General features: G+C 37.8%; 1 protein-coding gene across 1 annotated transcript in view; it reads right to left on the bottom strand.

Annotated features, from left to right (window-relative positions):
- Window positions 1-18,251, bottom strand: part of CCDC39 (coiled-coil domain containing 39) — a 58,892-nt gene that overhangs the window by 24,289 nt on the left and 16,352 nt on the right. Inside the window, exons 8-10 of the mRNA XM_046003234.1 lie at window positions 3,767-3,870; window positions 3,098-3,230; window positions 512-706 (exon numbers count right to left, since the gene is read on the bottom strand). Of these exons, the coding sequence (XP_045859190.1) occupies window positions 512-706; window positions 3,098-3,230; window positions 3,767-3,870 (432 nt within the window). The remainder of the gene's footprint in view (window positions 1-511; window positions 707-3,097; window positions 3,231-3,766; window positions 3,871-18,251) is intronic.

Here is an 18,251-nt window from a genome sequence, read left to right as displayed (position 1 = left end):
GCATCTGTAATTGTGAGAAACTAAGACTACATTAGATGAGGAAATTGAGATGTAGAGAGGGATGATATTAAGGAAGTAACATGAGACAGAATATATAAATGGAACAAATAAGGGAAGACTTCCAAAGTGCTTTTAAACTATTGATTTATGGACAGGGGTAGGGAAGCCCATGTTTGCATGACTAAGACTCAACATACGGTTTTTCCAGGTTTCAGATATCCCACTCCATGTTTTGTTTTACTCCAGGCCCAATTGCCCCAGGTTCCTCAAAAGCATGGTTGTCTCTCACTAGAGTTGTCTATCCTCTCACCTGTTCATTTCAGATCAAGAAAAAAATAGCTTTTAAGGCTCCCTTCCCTTACTACTGACCAAACGTGATATCCCATTTCAACATTTGTCTATCCCTCCAAGAATGCTTTAAAAACCTTTGCTTTTTCAGGACACTGTGGTATCTTAACAATCACAACTATAACAAATCAATATGGAAGACATTCATAAGATTAGCATCTACCTGACTGTACATAATTTCTTGCTGCTTCAAGGTTTCAAAATCCAGTTTATGTAACTGATGGTTGAGGTGCTTTAGAGAGGAACGAGTTCCTTCGATTTCTGATACAACAGCTTTTTCTTTCATTGTCTCAGTCTGTAATTCCTGAACTTTCTTAAATAGGACCTCTTTCACTATGTTCAACTGAACTTCCACTTCCTGGTGATAAGAATAATAGTGATCAATGAAATTATAGTAGCTTAAAAGGTTTTGTTTTATGAACATTATAATTTTGGAGGTCATAAATTAACTCCCCCCAACATTTTAGCCTTTAAGAATATAAGAATGCCCTTCCCACAATTTCAACAAATCTCCAACATTTCTTATAGTCTACTCTATTCCAGTATCTTGATCTGTCATCTTAATTCTACACCATGTCACCCTGACCTTAGAACTTGGCCATTCCACTAGTTTCCTTAGAAAATAAAATATACCAGAGACACACAACTTTCAAGTTCACAGAATTTGCTGAAATTTTGAGGTTGTTACAGGAAAGAAATCATATCATGCAATCTCCCACCTTCTTCTGGGCACTATCCAGTGGTGAGCAAGTAAATGTTTATCTACCAGCTTTCCAAAGGATGGGAGGTTAGGGGGAAGAAGCTGATTTTTCATTGCATAAATATTCCCACTATGACCAATTTCAAGCCACTAACATGATTCCATTAAACGCAGAGTTGGAAAGAAATAGGCAGTAGCAAACCATTACATAGCATTTCCACTATACAGATATAATAAATGTAAGTAATCTTAAGAGCATAAATAGATAATAGTAAAATAATTTTGAAGTGATGAGTTTTGAGCACTTATTTTACTTCATTTTGAATGTTATATATTTAATTATAAGTCTATATAACTTAAATTTTAACAGTAGCTGTGTTTAGCAGCTGACTTGCAAAATTACAGGAAATTCAACTATCAATTCATTTTGAGCTGGTAAGTGCTGGCCCCAACATACCACTGGCACTACCCTTTATTCACACCTTGTCTCCAGTTGGCCTCCCTACATGTACAGCCTTCTAGGAAACAGAAACCAGTCCCCCATTCCCACTCCTCATTTCTTAAGAGGCAGATCTGTCTTGACCTCAAGGTTTCATGACCATGTGTTCTAGGCTTCAAACAGATCTTCCATGCCAAGCAAGATCTGTTGAAAGTTATCATTTTAAATGTTGAAATAATTTCCCTCTGTGTTCTTACACCCAGATAAGCATATTTCCTCTTGGCAACAAATGAGCCTCAATATGAAAAAAAAAAAAATGTGATTGGCACATTTAAATTTTGACAAATTAAGAAACAGAATGTAATCTTAAGAATGCTTTTTTATATAATAGACAATTTTCATTTGTTTTAAAGTCAGTGCTTGGTGGTATATAACACAGTAGTACACTTTCAAAACATATAGGTTAGGATTTTTCCAAACAAAAACCAACAGCTACAAAAACCAAGATTATGAATAAAATGCTGCTACACACGCTGCCATAATAAACTGTAGCACACATGCTGCCAATCCCATTTTTTCTAATTAAGCTGATTTCTTAAAAAATGTCACCAGTTTTTAATGTCATCATCAAAAGTTCTACTTTATATGGATTTCAGTCTTTATACATTTCTAATAAGTTCTAATACTGTCCTATTTCATGTGCTACAAAAAATCATGCCTTAGGGGAAAAAAACCAACTTTTTAAAAAATAATGTGATTTACACTCATATACCACTCAGGTCATGACTTCATTATTCAGGGATTTTAAACACTGAACAGCACACTGAAGAAGCTTGATTCCATCCAAATATAAGTGAAACCATACTTGATATTTAGCAAACGGAGGATATTGCCATGATCTTTAGCTGCTCCTCAGAAAAAGAGTAAAAGCAAGTAGTGTAAATAGTGTCAGATCACAGAAGTCACTTCAAAGTTTTCAAAGAGGAAATGATGAACCAGCCTTTTCCAGTTCCTCAAAAATCGGCCTACATGCTACCAAGATGCCAAAGACATTCCAACAAAGTTAACAAAGTGGAACACCTAAGAGTCCATTTACCTATCAATGGTGCCAGACTGTCAGAGATAACAAATGATAAAGAAATACAGGGAAGGAATGTAGACCATTGGGGGAAATTTGATCACAAAGAAAGAAAGAAGAAAAAAAAAAAAGAAAGAAAAACAACTGTAAAGGTAGAAATCAATTTTAAAATATGGGCATTTTTCAAGGTACCTCCACAATATAAGAGCATATATATGAATGGCAAGCAGAGACACACCAGGCGTTGGGAAGGCCCAAGATTACAGGGAGAGGGCTACTTGTGAAAGAAGACGTCCAAGTCAAATGTCAAAAGTGAAGCAAAAGGAGAAAGAGAAGCTTTAAGATAGAAGGCCAGAAACATCCTTGGAAGACACACACGAAAAGGGGTCCAACAACTCAAAATTCTGATTACAAATGTGATCACACCAGAAAGCAAAGCCTCTTAAAAGACCTCCTACTCCCTGATTGCAAGAGTCTAATTCACTATTACGAGATTCACTGTGACTGTTTAAGAACTAAAACTAAACTTTACCTTTACATTTTTTTCCTCCTCCCTTAGCATATCTTCCAAATTCGTAGCTTTCTCTTCTACAGACATTGTTTTCTCAGTTATCTGCTTTAATTTTTTTCTCACAATCTCATTATGATTTTTAATTTTCTGTAACCTAGAGAGAGTTTAGGAGGAAAGACAGAAAACATGTCTAAAAAGTAATACAAACAAGAAACAGTTTATCCTAAGATTTCTTCATATAACGTGAAGGTTTCTTTTGCCATAAACCTATTCATTACCTTTTTGTTACCTTTCTGTAAACCTTATATATTTATTAAATATATATTTAATAGGTTATAAAACTATTATTCCTAAGCCTTTACAAAGAAAAACCCAGAAAAAACTTTTTTTTCAAGTTTAATCATTTAGCAGCTATCAGTTTACAATTATTAACAAGAGCTTAAACATTTAATAATTTTTCTAGAAGTAGTCAAGAACTAGGGTGCCTGGGTAGTTCAGTCATTTAATGTCCAACTCTTGATTTCAGATCCAGATGTGATGTGAGGGTCATGAGATTGAGCCCTGCATCTTGTCCCTCTCCCTCTGCTCTTCTCTCTACTTGTTCTTTCTTTCTCTCCAACAAATAAATAAAATCTTAAAAAAATAGAAGTAGTCAAGAACTATACACATTTTAAATATCTTTTTTCTTACCTTGCTGTTTCTTCATGAATGTCCTTCTTTATTTTGGAAATATTTCTCCTTATAGCTTCTAAATCACTGGAACTTCTATTCACCGTGGCTTTTAAAGAATCCAGCTATTCATTAGTTAACAGACAGAAATTAAATTTTTATTCCACATCTTACAAATTAATTTCATTTTTGAGAAGTTCTATTCCGAACATGTTAGTTTTTAACCTACATCACAAACATAAATACAGTAGCCATGTTGCTGTAAAACATATTAACAGCTTTTCTTTTTGATTTGATATTATATTCTAAATGGCTTATTGCATGATACTGGCAAATTACAGACTCTACATAGATGTATTAAAGGTACATAGAGCAAAAGCATCACAGTATTGGATTTTGGCAGTGATTTCTTAGATATGATAGGCAACAAAAGAAAAAAAAACAAACTGGACTTCATCAAAATTAAAAACTTCTGTGCATCAAAAGACAGTATCAATACAGTTAAAAGGCAGTCCAAAAATGTAGAAAATACTTGCAAATCATACACCTGATAAGGGATTAATATCTAGAATATATAGATAATTTCTAAAACTCACCACCACTACCACCACCAAAAACAAAACAAAACAAAAACAAACCAAACTGATCCAAAAAATGAGCAAATGACTCAAATAGACTTTTCTCCAAAGAAGATATACTAATAGCCAATAAACTCATTTTAAAAAAATGCTCAACAGTATCAATCCTTAGGGAGAGGGGAGGAGTCAAGATGGCGGAGAAGTAGCAGCCTGAGACTACATCAGGTAGCAGGAGATCAGCTCGATAGCTTATCTAAACATTGCAAACACCTACAAATCCAACGGGAGAGCGAAGAGAAGAAGAACAGCAACTCTAGAAACAGAAAATCAAACACTTTCTGAAAGGTAGGACTGGCGGAGAAGTGAATCTAAAACGACGGGAAAATAGACCGCGGGGGGAGGGGCCGGCTCCCGGCAAGCGGCGGAGGAACGGAGCACAAAATCAGGACTTTTAAATGTCTGTTCCACTGAGGGACATTGCTCCAGGGGCTAAACCGGGGTGAAGCCCATGCGGGGCCAGCGTGGCCCGAGGCCCCGCAGGGTCACAGAAGGATCGGGGGTGTCGGAGTGTCGCAGAGCTCGCAGGTATTAGAACGGAGAAGCCGGCTGCAGAGACAGAGCTGAGGACTGAACTCTCAGCTCGGGGTTACCTTGAACTGGTCGCGGGCTGGGTGAGCTCGGAGCGCGGCTAGAGGCTGGGGATACGGGAGTGATTGGGTGCTGTCCTCTGGGGGCGCACTGAGGAGTGGGGCCCCAGGCTCTCGGCTCCTCCGGGCCGGAGACTGAGAGGCCGCCATTTTCATTCCCGTCCTCCGGAACTCTACGGAAAGCGTTCAGGGAACAGAAGCTCCCAAAAGCGAACCCGAGCCGATTACTTAGTCCAGCCGCCGGTAAGGGCAGTGCAATCCTGCCTCGGGCAAAGACACTTGAGAGTCACTACAACAGGCCCCTCCCCCAGAAGATCAACAAAATATTCAGCCAGGACGAAGTTCATCTATCAAGGAGAAAGCTGATTCAATTCCTAAGACAGCAGAGCAATTCCAGAGGAGGAGAAAGCAAAGCACGGAACTCATGGCTTTCTCCCCATGATTCTTTAGTCTTGCGGCTACTTCAATTTTTTTTTCTTTTTTCAATTTTTTTTCTTTTTTCTTTTTTCTTCTTCTGCTAAATTTTTTAAAACTTTTACCCTTTTCTTTTTTAACGTTTTTTGACTAGTTCATCTAAATATATATATATTTTCTTTCTTTTTTATATTTTTTTATTTGTTTTATTTTTTAAATTTTTTTCTTTTTTTTTCTTTTTTTTTTTTCTTTTTTTTTTTCTAGAACCTGTTTTTATCCCCTTTCTCCCCCCCACGACTTGGGGTCTCTTCTGATTTGGTTACAGCGCATTTTTCCGGGGTCTTTGCCACCCTTTTAGTAGTTTATTTGCTCCTTCATATCCTCTTATCTGGACAAAATGACAAGGCGGAAAAAATCACCACAAACAAAAGAACAAGAGTTCCGAAGGCTAGGGACCTAATCAACACAGACATGGTAATATGTCAGATCAAGAGTTCAGAATGATGATTCTGAACATTCTAGCCAGGCTCGAAAAAGGCATGGAAGATATTAGAGAAACCCTCTCTGGAGATATTAAAGCCCTTTCTGGAGAAATTAAAGAACTAAAATCTAACCAAGTTGAAATCAAAAAAGCTATTAATGAGGTGCAATCAAAAATGGAGGCTCTCACTGCTAGGATAAATGAGGCAGAAGAAAGAATTAGTGATATAGAAGACCAAATGACAGAGAATAAGGAAGCCAAGCAAAAGAGGGACAAACAGCTACTGGACCATGAGGGGAGAATTCGAGAGATAAGTGACACCATAAGACGAAACAACATTAGAATAATTGGGATTCCAGAAGAAGAAGAAACAGAGAGGGGAGCAGAAGGTCTATTGGAGAGAATCATTGGAGAGAATTTTCCTAATATGGCAAAGGGAACAAGCATCAAAATCCAGGAGATGCAGAGAACCCCCCTCAAAGTCAACAAGAATAGGTCGACACCCCGTCACCTAATAGTAAAATTTACAAGTCTTAGTGACAAAGAGAAAATCCTGAAAGCAGCCCGAGAAAAGAAGTCTGTAACATACAATGGTAAAAATATTAGATTGGCGGCAGACTTATCCACAGAGACCTGGCAGGCCAGAAAGAGCTGGCATGATATATTCAGAGCACTCAACGAGAAAAACATGCAGCCAAGAATACTCTATCCAGCTAGGCTATCATTGAAAATAGAAGGAGAGATCAAAAGCTTCCAGGACAAACAAAAACTGAAAGAATTTGCAAACACCAAACCAGCTCTACAGGAAATATGGAAAGGGGTCCTCTAAGCAAAGAGAGAGCCTAAAAGTAGTAGATCAGAAAGGTACAGAGACAATATACAGTAACAGTCACCTTACAGGCTAATAATGGCACTAAACTCATATCTCTCAATAGTTACCCTGAATGTTAATGGGCTAAATGCCCCAATCAAAAGACACAGGGTATCAGAATGGATAAAAAAACAAAACCCATCAGTATGTTGCCTACAAGAAACTCATTTTAGACGCGAAGACACCTCCAGATTTAAAGTGAGGGGGTGGAAAACAATTTACCATGCTAATGGGCATCAGAAGAAAGCTGGGGTGGCAATCCTTATATCAGATCAATTAGATTTTAAGCCAAAGACTATAATAAGAGATGAGGAAGGACACTATATCCTACTCAAAGGGTCTGTCCAACAAGAAGATCTAACAATTTTAAATATCTATGCCCCTAACGTGGGAGCAGCCAACTATATCAACCAATTAATAACAAAATCAAAGAAACACATCAATAATAATACAATAATAGTAGGGGACTTGAACACTCCCCTCACTGAAATGGACAGATCATCCAAGCAAAAGATCAACAAGAAAATAAAGGCCTTAAATGACACACTGGACCAGATGGACATCACAGATATATTCAGAACATTTCATCCCAAAGCAACAGAATACACATTCTTCTCTAGTGCACATGGAACATTCTCCAGAATAGATCACATCCTGGGTCACAAATCAGGTCTCAACCGGTATCAAAAGATTAGGATCATTCCCTGCATATTTTCAGACCACAATGCTCTGAAGCTAGAACTCAATCACAAGAGGAAAGCTGGAAAGAACCCAAATACATGGAGACTAAACAGCATCCTTCTAAAGAATGAATGGGTTAACCAGGAAATTAAAGAAGAATTGAAAAAATTCATGGAAACAAATGATAATGAAAACACAACAGTTCAAAATCTGTGGGACACAGCAAAGGCAGTCCTGAGAGGAAAATATATAGTGGTACAAGCCTTTCTCAAGAAACAAGAAAGGTCTCAAGTACACAACCTAACCCTACGTGTAAAGGAGCTGGAGAAAGAACAAGAAGGAAACCCTAAACCCAGCAGGAGAAGAGAAATCATAAAGATCAGAGTAGAAATCAATGAAATAGAAACCAAAAAAACAATAGAAAAAATCAATGAAACTAAGAGCTGGTTCTTTGAAAGAATCAATAAGATTGATAAACCCCTGGCCAGACTCATCAAAAAGAAAAGAGAAAGGACCCAAATCAATAAAATCATGAATGAAAGAGGAGAGATCACAACTAACACCAAAGAAATACAGACAATTATAAGAACATACTATGAGCAACTCTACGCCAACAAATTTGACAATCTGGAAGAAATGGATGCATTCCTAGATACATATAAACTACCACAACTGAACCAGGAAGAAATAGAAAACCTGAACAGGCCCATAACCAGTAAGGAGATTGAAACAGTCATCAAAAATCTCCAAACAAACAAAAGCCCAGGGCCAGACGGCTTCCCAGGGGAATTCTACCAAACATTTAAAGAAGAACTAATTCCTATTCTCCTGAAACTGTTCCAAAAAATAGAAATGGAAGGAAAACTTCCAAACTCATTTTATGAGGCCAGCATCACCTTGATCCCCAAACCAGACAAGGATCCCACCAAAAAAGAGAACTATAGACCAATATCCTTGATGAACACAGACGCAAAAATTCTCGCCAAAATACTAGCCAATAGGATTCAACAGTACATTAAAAGGATTATTCACCACGATCAAGTGGGATTTATTCCAGGGCTACAGGGTTGGTTCAACATCCACAAATCAATCAATGTGATAGAACACATTAATAAAAGAAAGAACAAGAACCATATGATACTCTCAATAGATGCTGAAAAAGCATTTGACAAAGTACAGCATCCCTTCCTGATCAAAACTCTTCAAAGTGTAGGGATAGAGGGCACATACCTCAATATTATCAAAGCCATCTATGAAAAACCCACTGCAAATATCATTCTCAATGGAGAAAAACTGAAAGCTTTTCCGTTAAGGTCAGGAACACGGCAGGGATGTCCATTATCACCACTGTTATTCAACATAGTACTAGAAGTCCTAGCCTCAGCAATCAGACAACAAAAAGAAATTAAAGGCATCCAAATTGGTAAAGAAGAAGTCAAACTATCACTCTTCGCAGATGATATGATACTATATGTGGAAAACCCAGAAGACTCCACTCCAAAACTGCTAGAACTTGTACAGGAATTCAGTAAAGTGTCAGGATATAAAATCAATGTACAGAAATCAGTTGCATTTCTGTACACCAACAACAAGACTGAAGAAAGAGAAATTAAGGAGTCAATCCCATTTACAATTGTACCCAAAACTATAAGATACCTAGGAATAAACCTAACCAAAGAGACTAAGTATCTATACACAGAAAATTATAAAGTACTCATGAAAGAAATTGAGGAAGACACAAAAAAATGGAAAAACGCTCCATGCTCCTGGATTGGAAGAATAAATATTGTGAAAATGTCTATGCTACCTAAAGCAATCTACACATTTAATGCAATCCCTATCAAAATACCATCCATTTTTTTCAAAGAAATGGAACAAATAATCCTAAAATTTATATGGAACCAGAAAAGACCTCGAATAGCCAAAGGAATATTGAAGAACAAAGCCAAAGTTGGTGGCATCACAATTCCGGACTTCAAGCTCTATTACAAAGCTGTGATCATCAAGACAGCATGGTACTGGCACAAAAACAGACACATAGATCAGTGGAACAGAATAGAGAGCCCAGAAATCGACCCTCAACTCTATGGTCAACTAATCTTCGACAAAGCAGGAAAGAATGTCCAATGGAAAAAAGACAGCCTCTTCAATAAATGGTGCTGGGAAAATTGGACAGCCACATGCAGAAAAATGAAATTGGACCACTTCCTTACACCACACACAAAAATAGACTCCAAATGGATGAAGGACCTCAATGTGAGAAAGGAATCCATCAAAATCCTTGAGGAGAATGCAGGCAGCAACCTCTTCGACCTCAGCCGTAGCAACATCTTCCTAGGAACAACGGCAAAGGCAAGGGAAGCAAGGGCAAAAATGAACTATTGGGATTTCATCAAGATCAAAAGCTTTTGCACAGCAAAGGAAACAGTTCACAAAACCAAAAGACAACTGACAGAATGGGAGAAGATATTTGCAAACGACATATCAGATAAAGGGCTAGTATCCAAAATCTATAAGGAACTTAGCAAACTCAACACCCAAAGAACAAACAATCCAATCAAGAAATGGGCAGAGGACATGAACAGACATTTCTGCAAAGAAGACATCCAGATGGCCAACAGACACATGAAAAAGTGCTCCACATCACTCGGCATCAGGGAAATACAAATCAAAACCACAATGAGATATCACCTCACACCAGTCAGAATGGCTAAAATTAACAAGTCAGGAAATGACAGATGCTGGAGAGGATGTGGAGAAAGGGGAACCCTCCTCCACTGTTGGTGGGAATGCAAGCTGGTGCAACCACTCTGGAAAACAGCATGGAGGTTCCTCAAAATGTTGAAAATAGAACTACCCTATGACCCAGCAATTGCACTACTGGGTATTTACCCTAAAGATACAAACATAGTGATCCAAAGGGGCACGTGTACCCGAATGTTTATAGCAGCAATGTCTACAATAGCCAGACTATGGAAAGAACCTAGATGTCCATCAACAGATGAATGGATAAAGAAGATGTGGTATATATACACAATGGAATACTATGCAGCCATCAAAAGAAATGAAATCTTGCCATTTGTGACGACGTGGATGGAACTAGAGCGTATCATGCTTAGTGAAATAAGTCAATGGGAGAAAGACAACTATCATATGATCTCCCTGATATGAGGACATGGAGAAGCAACATGGGGTGGTAGGGGGATAGGAGAAGAATAAATGAAACAAGATGGGATTGGGAGGGAGACAAACCATAAATGACTCTTAATCTCACAAAACAAACTGGGGGTTGCTGGGGGGAGGTGGGATTGGGAGAGGGGGAGCGGGCTATGGACACTGGGGAGGCGAGGCGAACCATAAGAGACTATGGACTCTGAAAAACAAACTGAGGGTTTTGAAGGGTCAGGGGTGGGAGGTTGGGGCAACCTGAGGGTTTTGAAGGGTCAGGGGTGGGAGGTTGGGGGAACAGGTGGTGGGTAATGGGGAGGGCACGTTTTGCATGGAGCACTGGGTGTTGTGCAAAAAGAATGAATACTGTTACGCTGAAAAAATAAATAAAATGGAAAAAAAAATCCTTAGGGAAATGCAAATCAAAACCATAATGAAATACCACCCCACACCCTTCCATGAGAATGGCTGCTACCAAAAAAAGAAAAGAACAAGTATTGGCAATAATGTGAAGAAACAAACTTTTGTGCACTCTTGGTGAAAATATAAAATGGTACAGCCACTACAAAAAATAGTATGTTGGTCCCTCAAAAAATGAAAAACATAATTACCATAATTATCATCCAGAAATTCTGAGATAATTGTACACCACGTTCATAGCAGCATTATTCACAATAAAACATGGCAGCAACCCAAGTGTCCACTGACAGATAAACAGAGAAGCAAAATGTGATATATATATATTTTATATATATATTATATATACATATAATGGAATAGTATTTAGCCTTAAAAGTAACAAAAATTTGACATCTGCAACAACATAGATAAACTTGAGAACATTATGCTAAGTGAAAAAAGTGAAAGAAGCCAGTCAAAAAGATAAATACTGTCTGATTTCGTGCATATGAAGTACTTAGAGTAGTCTCATGGAGAGAGAAAGTAGAATGATAGTTACTAGGAGCTGGGAGAAGGGGTAGAATGGGGAGTTACTGTTTAATTAGTATGTGGTTTCAGATTTGCAAGAAGAAAAGAGTTACAGATATTGATGGTGGTGATGGTTCCATAACATTAGGAATGTATTTAATCCCACTGAACTGTATGCTTGGAAATGATTAAAATGGTAAACTGTATGCTATGTGTACTTTATCTCAAAAATTTTAAAAGATTTTATTGATTTATTTGGAAGACAGAGTGAGAAAGAAAGAACATGAGCAGGCAGAAGGGCAGAGGGAGAAGCAGATTCCCCACTGAGCAGCGAGTTCAATGCAGGGCTCGATTCCAGTACTCTGGGATCATGACCTGAGCTGAAGGCAGACATTTAACCGACTGAGCCACACAGCTGCTCCCACATCATCTCAATTTTAAAATTTGGAGGAAAGAAATGAAGTACTGAGCATGCTACAATATGGATGAACCTTGAAAACATCATGTAAATAAAAGAATTTATATGAAATGTCCAAAATAGGCAAATCCATAGAGACCGAAAGAAGATTAGTAGTTGCCAGGGCTGGGCAGGAGCAGGGAAGTAGAATGATTTTTAATGGGCAAGGGTTTTTTTTTTTTTGAAAGACAAAGATAGTTTAACATTAGATAGTGGTGATGGTTGCATATTCTATGTAATATTAAAAACCAGTGAATTATATATTTTAATTTAAAAAAAAAATTTTTATAAACATAAAATATATTATTAGCCCCAAGGGTACAGGTCTGTGAGCCGCCAGGTTTACACACTTCAGAGCACTGACCATAGCACATGCCCTCCCCAAGGTCCATAACCACACCACCCTCTCCCTACTCCCCCTCCCCACTGGCCACCCTCAGTTTGTTTTGTGACATTAGGAGAATCTGATGGTTTGTCTCCCTCCCAATCCCATCTTGTTCATTTATTCTTTTCTGAAGCCCCAAAGCCCCCACGTTGCATCTCCACTTCCTCATATCAGGGAGATCATATGATAATTGTCTTTCTCTGATTGACTTATTTCGCTAAGCATAATACCCTCTGGTTCCATCCATGTCATCGAAAATGGCAAGATTTCATTTCTTTTGATGGCTGCATAGTATTCCTGTGTGTGTGTGTGTGTGTGTGTGTGTGTGTGTGTGTGTATCACATCTTCTTTATCCATTCTTCTGTTGATGGACATCTAGGTTCTTTCCATAGTTTGGCTATTGTGGACATTGCTACTATAAACATTCGGGTGCATGTGCCCCTTCGGATCACTATGTTTGTATCTTTAGGGTAAATATACAGTAGTGCAATTGCTGGGTCGTAGGGTAGTTCTATTTTCAACTTTTTGAGGAAACTCCACACTGTTTTCCAGAGTGGCTGCACCAGCTTGCATTCCCACCAACAGTGTACGAGGCTTCCCCTTTCTCCACATCCTCGCCAGCATCTGTCATTTCCTGACTTGTTAATTTTAGCCATTCTGACTGGTGTGAGGTGGTATCTCATTGTGGTTTTGATTTGAATTTCCCTGATGCCGAGTGATGTGGAGCACTTTTTCATGTGTCTGTTGGCCATCTGGATGTCTTCCTTGCAGAAATGTCTGTTCATGTCCTCTGCCCATTTCTCGATTGGATTATTTGTCCTTTGGGTGTTGAATTTGCTAAGCTCTTTATAGATTTTGGATACTAGCCTTCTATCTGATATGTCATTTGCAAATATCTTCTCCCATTCTGTTAGTTGTCTTTTGGTTTTGTTAACTGTTAACTGTTTCCTTGCTGTGCAAGACTTCATCTTGATGAAGTCCCAATAGTTCATTTTTGCCCTTGCTTCCCTTGCCTATGGCGATAATCCTAGGAAGAAGTTGCTGCGGTTGAGGTCGAAGAGGTTGCTGCCTGTGTTCTCCTCAAGGATTTGGATGGATTCCTGTCTCACATTGAGGTCTTTCATCCATTTTGAGTTGATTTTCATGTGTGGTGTAAGGAAATGGTCCAGTTTCATTCTTCTGCATGTGGTTGTCCAATTTTCCCAACACCATTTGTTGAAGAGACTGTATTTTTTCCATTCACATTCTTTCCTGTTTTGTCGAAAATTAATTGACCATAGAGTTGAGGGTCTATTCTGGGCTTTCTAGTTTGTTCCATTGATCTATGTGTCTGTTTTTGTGCCAGTACCATACTGTCTTGATGATCACAGCTTTGTAATAGAGCTTGAAGTCTGGAATTGTGATGCCACCAACTTTGGCTTTCTTTTTCAATATTCCTCTGGCCATGTGAGGTCTTTTCTGGTTCCATATAAATTTTAGGATTATTTGTTCCATTTCTTTGAAAAAAAAATGGATGGAATTTTGATAAGGATTGCAATCAATGTGTAGATTGCTTTAGGTAGCATAGACATTTTCACAATATTTGTTCTTCCAATCCATGAGCATGGAACATTTTTCCATTCTTTGTGTCTTCCTCAATTTCTTTCATGAGTACTTTATATTTTTCTGAGGACAGATTCTTTCCATCTTTGGTTAGGTTTATTCCTAGGTATCTTAGAGTTGTGGGTGCAATTGTAAATGGGATTGACTCCTTAATTTCTCTTTCTTCTGTCTTGTTGTTGGTGTACAAAAATGCAACCAATTTCTGTGCATTGATTTTATATCCTGACTCTTTACTGAATTCCTGTACAAGTTCTAGCAGATTTGGAGTGGAGTCCTTTGGGTTTTCCACATATCATATCATATCATCTGCAGAGAGTGAGAATTTTACTTCTTCTTTGCCGATTTGGATGCCTTTAACTTCTTTTTGTTGTCTGACTGCTGAGGCTAGGACTTCTAGTACAATGTTGAATAGCAGTGGTGATAGTGGACATCCCTGCCATGTTCCTGAACTTAGCAGAAAAGCTCTCAGTTTTTCTCCATTAAGAATGATATTTGTGGTGAGTTTTTCATAGATGGCTTTAATAAGATTGAGGTATGTGCCCTCTATCCCTACACTTTGAAGAGTTTTGATCAGGAAGGGATGCTGTACCTTGTCAAATGCTTTTTCAGCATCTATTGAGAGTATCATAAGGTTCTTGTTCTTTCTTTTATTAATGTGTTCTATCACATTGATTGATTTGCAGATGTTAAACCAACCTTGCAGCCCTGGAATAAATCCCACTTGGTCGTGGTGTATAATCCTTTTAATGTACTGTTGGATCCTATTGGCTAGTATTTTGGTGAGAATTTTTGCATCTGTGTTCAAGGATATTGGTCTGTAATTCTCTTTTTTGATGGGATCCTTATCTGGTTTGGGGATCAAAGTGATGCTGGCCTCATAAAATAAGTTTGGAAGTTTTCCTTCCATTTTTATTTTTTGGAACAGTTTCAGGAGAATAGGAATTAATCTTTCTTTAAATGTTTGGTAGAATTCCCCTGGGAAGCCGTCTTGCCCTGGGCTTTTGTTTGTTTGGAGATTTTTGATGACTGTTTCAATCTCCTTACTGGTTATGGGTCTGTTCAGGTTTTCTATTTCTTCCTGGTTCAGTTGTGGTAGTTTATATGTCTCTAGGAATGCATCCATTTCTTCCAGATTGTCAAATTTGTTGATATAGAGTTGCTCCAAATACGTTCTTGTAATTGTTTGTATTTCTTTGGTGTTGGTGTTGATCTCTCCCTTTCATTCATGATTCTATTTATTTGGGTCCTTTCTCTTTTCTTTTTAATAAGTCTGGCCAGGGGTTTATCAATCTTATTAATTCTTTCAAAGAACCAGCTCCTAGTTTCGTTGATTTGTTCTATTGTTTTCTTTGGTTTCTATATCATTGATTTCTGCTCTGATCTTTATACTTTCTCTTCTTCTGCTGGATTTAGGCTTTCTTTGTTGTTCTTTCTCCAGCTCCTTTAGGTGTAAGGTTAGGTTGTGTATTTGAGACCTTTCTTGCTCTTTGAGAAAGGATTGTATCACTACATATTTTCCTCTCAGGACTACCTTTGCTGTGTCCCAAAGATTATGAACTGCTGCGTTTTCATTATCATTTGTTTCCATGAAGTTCTTCAATTCTTCTTTAATTTCCTGGTTGACCCATTCATTCTTTAAAAGGATGCTGTTTAGTCTCCATGTATTTGGGTTCTTTCCAGCTTTCCTCTTGTGATTGAGTTCTAGCTTCAGAGCATTGTGGTCTGAAAATATGCAGGGAATAATCCTAATCTTTTGATACCAGTTGAGACCTGATTTAGGACCCAGGATGTGATCTATTCTGGAGAATGTTCCATGTGCACTAGAGAAGAATGTGTATTCTGTTGCTTTGGGTGGAATGTTCTGAATATATCTGTGATGTCCATCTGGCCCAGTGTGTCATTTAAGGCCTTTAATTTCTTGTTGATCTCTTGCTTGGATGATCTGTCCATTTCAGTGAGGGGAGTGTTAAAGTCCCCTACTATTACTGTATTATTGTCAATGTGTTTCTTTGATTTTGTTATTAATTGGTTTATATAGTTGGCTGCTCCCATGTTAGGGGCATAGATATTTAAAATTGTTAGATCTTCTTGTTGGACAGACCCTTTGAATAGGATATAGTGTCCTTCCTCATCTCTTATTATAGTCTTTGGCTTAAAATCTAATTGATCTGATATAACGATTGTCACCCCAGCTTTCTTTGGATGTCCATTAGCATGGTAAATTGTTTTCCACCCCCTCACTTTAAATATGGAGGTGTCTTTGGGTCTAAAATGAGTTTCTTGTAGGCAGCATATTGATGGGTTTTGGTGGCTTTTTTTTTTTTTTATCTCCATTCTGATACCCTGTGTCTTTTGATTGGGGCATTTAGTCCATTAACATTCAGGGTAACTATTGAGAGATATGAATTTAGTGCCATTGTATTGTCTATAAGGTGACTGTTACCGTATATTGTCTCTGTTCCTTTCTGATCTACTTTTAGGCTCGCTCTTTTTAGAGGAGCCCTTTCCATATTTCCTGTAGAGCTGGTTTGGTGTTTGGAAATTCTTTCAGTTTTTGTTTGTCCTAGAAGCTTTTTATCTCTCCTTCTATTTTTTTTTAAAGATTTTATTTAATTATTTGACAGACAGAGATCACAAGTAGGCCGAGAGGCAGGCAGAGAGAGAGAGGGGGGAAAGCAGGCTCCCCGCCAAGCAGAGAGCCCAATGCGGGGCTCGATCCCAGGACCCTGAGATCATGACCTGAGCCGAAGGCAGAGGCTTTAACCCACTGAGCCCCCAGGCGCCCCCTCCTTCTATTTTCAATGACAGCCTAGCTGGATATAGTATTCTTGGCTGCATGTTTTTCTCATTTAATGCTCTGAATATATGATGCCAGTTCTTTTGGCCTGTCATGTCTCTGTGGGTAAGTCCTCTGCCAATCTAATATATTTTCCATTGTATGTTACAGACTTCTTGTCCCGGGCTACTTTCAGGATTTTCTCTTGTCACTAACACTTGTAAATTTTACTATTAGATGATGGTGTGTGGACCTATTCTTACTGATTTTGAGGGAGGTTCTCTGCATCTCCTGGATTTTGATGCTCGTTCCCTTTGCCATATTAGGGAAATTCTCACAATAATTCTCTCCAATATACCTTCTGCTCCACTCTTTTTTCTCCTTCTGGAATCCCAATTATTCTAATGTTGTTTCATCTTATGGTATCACTTATCTCTCAAATTCTCCCCTCATGGTCCAGTAGTTGTTTGTCTCTCATTTGCTCAATTTCTTTATTCTCTGTCATTTGGTCTTATTTATCCTAGCAGTAAGAACCCCCCATTTTTTATTGCACTTCATTGATAGCTTTTTTTATTTCAACTTGGTTAGATTTTAGTTCTTTTATTTTTCCAGAATGGGCTTTTATTTCTCCAGACAGGGTTTATCTAATATCTTCCATGCCTTTTTTGAGCCCAGCTAGAACCTTGAGAATCGTCATTCTGAACTCTAGATCTAACATATTACCAATGTCCGTATTAATTAGGTCTCTAGCCTTCAGTACTGCCTCTTGTTCTTTTGTGTGTGTGTGTGGTGAGTTTTTCCCGCCTTGTCATTTTCTCCAAATAAGAATATATGAAGGAGCAAATAAAATACTAAACGGGTAGCAAAGAGCCCAGGGAAATGTGCTTTAACCAAATCAGAAGAGACCCCAAATCGTGGGGGGAAGAAAGGGGGTAAAGCGAAGTTCAGAAAAAAAATTTTTTTTAAGAAAACAAATAAAAGAAAAAATATAAAAAGGAATATATATATATATATATATATATATATATATATATATATATATTTTAGACTGGTGACTAGAACACGGTCACCCACTTAATTTTGGGAGTATTTTGGTCTCTTAGAAGAAACTACCTCCCAAAATTTTAAAAAATGAAAAACATATATAAGGGTAAACATAATGAGGGGATGGAATATGACTATAAAGATGAAAAAAAATTTTTTTTTTAATTTCTAAAAAGGAGTTGATAAGTTGGTTGGGAGAATAAAGAAAAAGAAAGTGGAGAGAATTGCTCAGGCTAGAGACTAGAACAAGCCCGGTGCTAGATTTAGGGTGTATTTTGATCTATTAAAAGAAGTTGTACCCCAAATTTTTTAGAAGAAGAAACCCTATGTGTATACAAAAAATAAAGTTAGATACAATGAAGGATAAAATATGACTATAATAATGAAGTTTCAAAAAAGATTTTTTTTATGAAAGGTATTGTTAAGATAAAAGGTATAGTTAAAAAACGTTTAAAGAGGAAAGGGTAAAAGTTAA

The sequence above is a fragment of the Meles meles genome, chromosome 4 (assembly GCF_922984935.1).
Source record: "Meles meles chromosome 4, mMelMel3.1 paternal haplotype, whole genome shotgun sequence".
In the NCBI taxonomy this organism is placed as follows: domain Eukaryota; kingdom Metazoa; phylum Chordata; class Mammalia; order Carnivora; family Mustelidae; genus Meles; species Meles meles.
The sequence above is the reverse complement of the archived record's forward strand: the minus strand, read 5'-3'. Positions and strand labels throughout refer to the sequence as shown.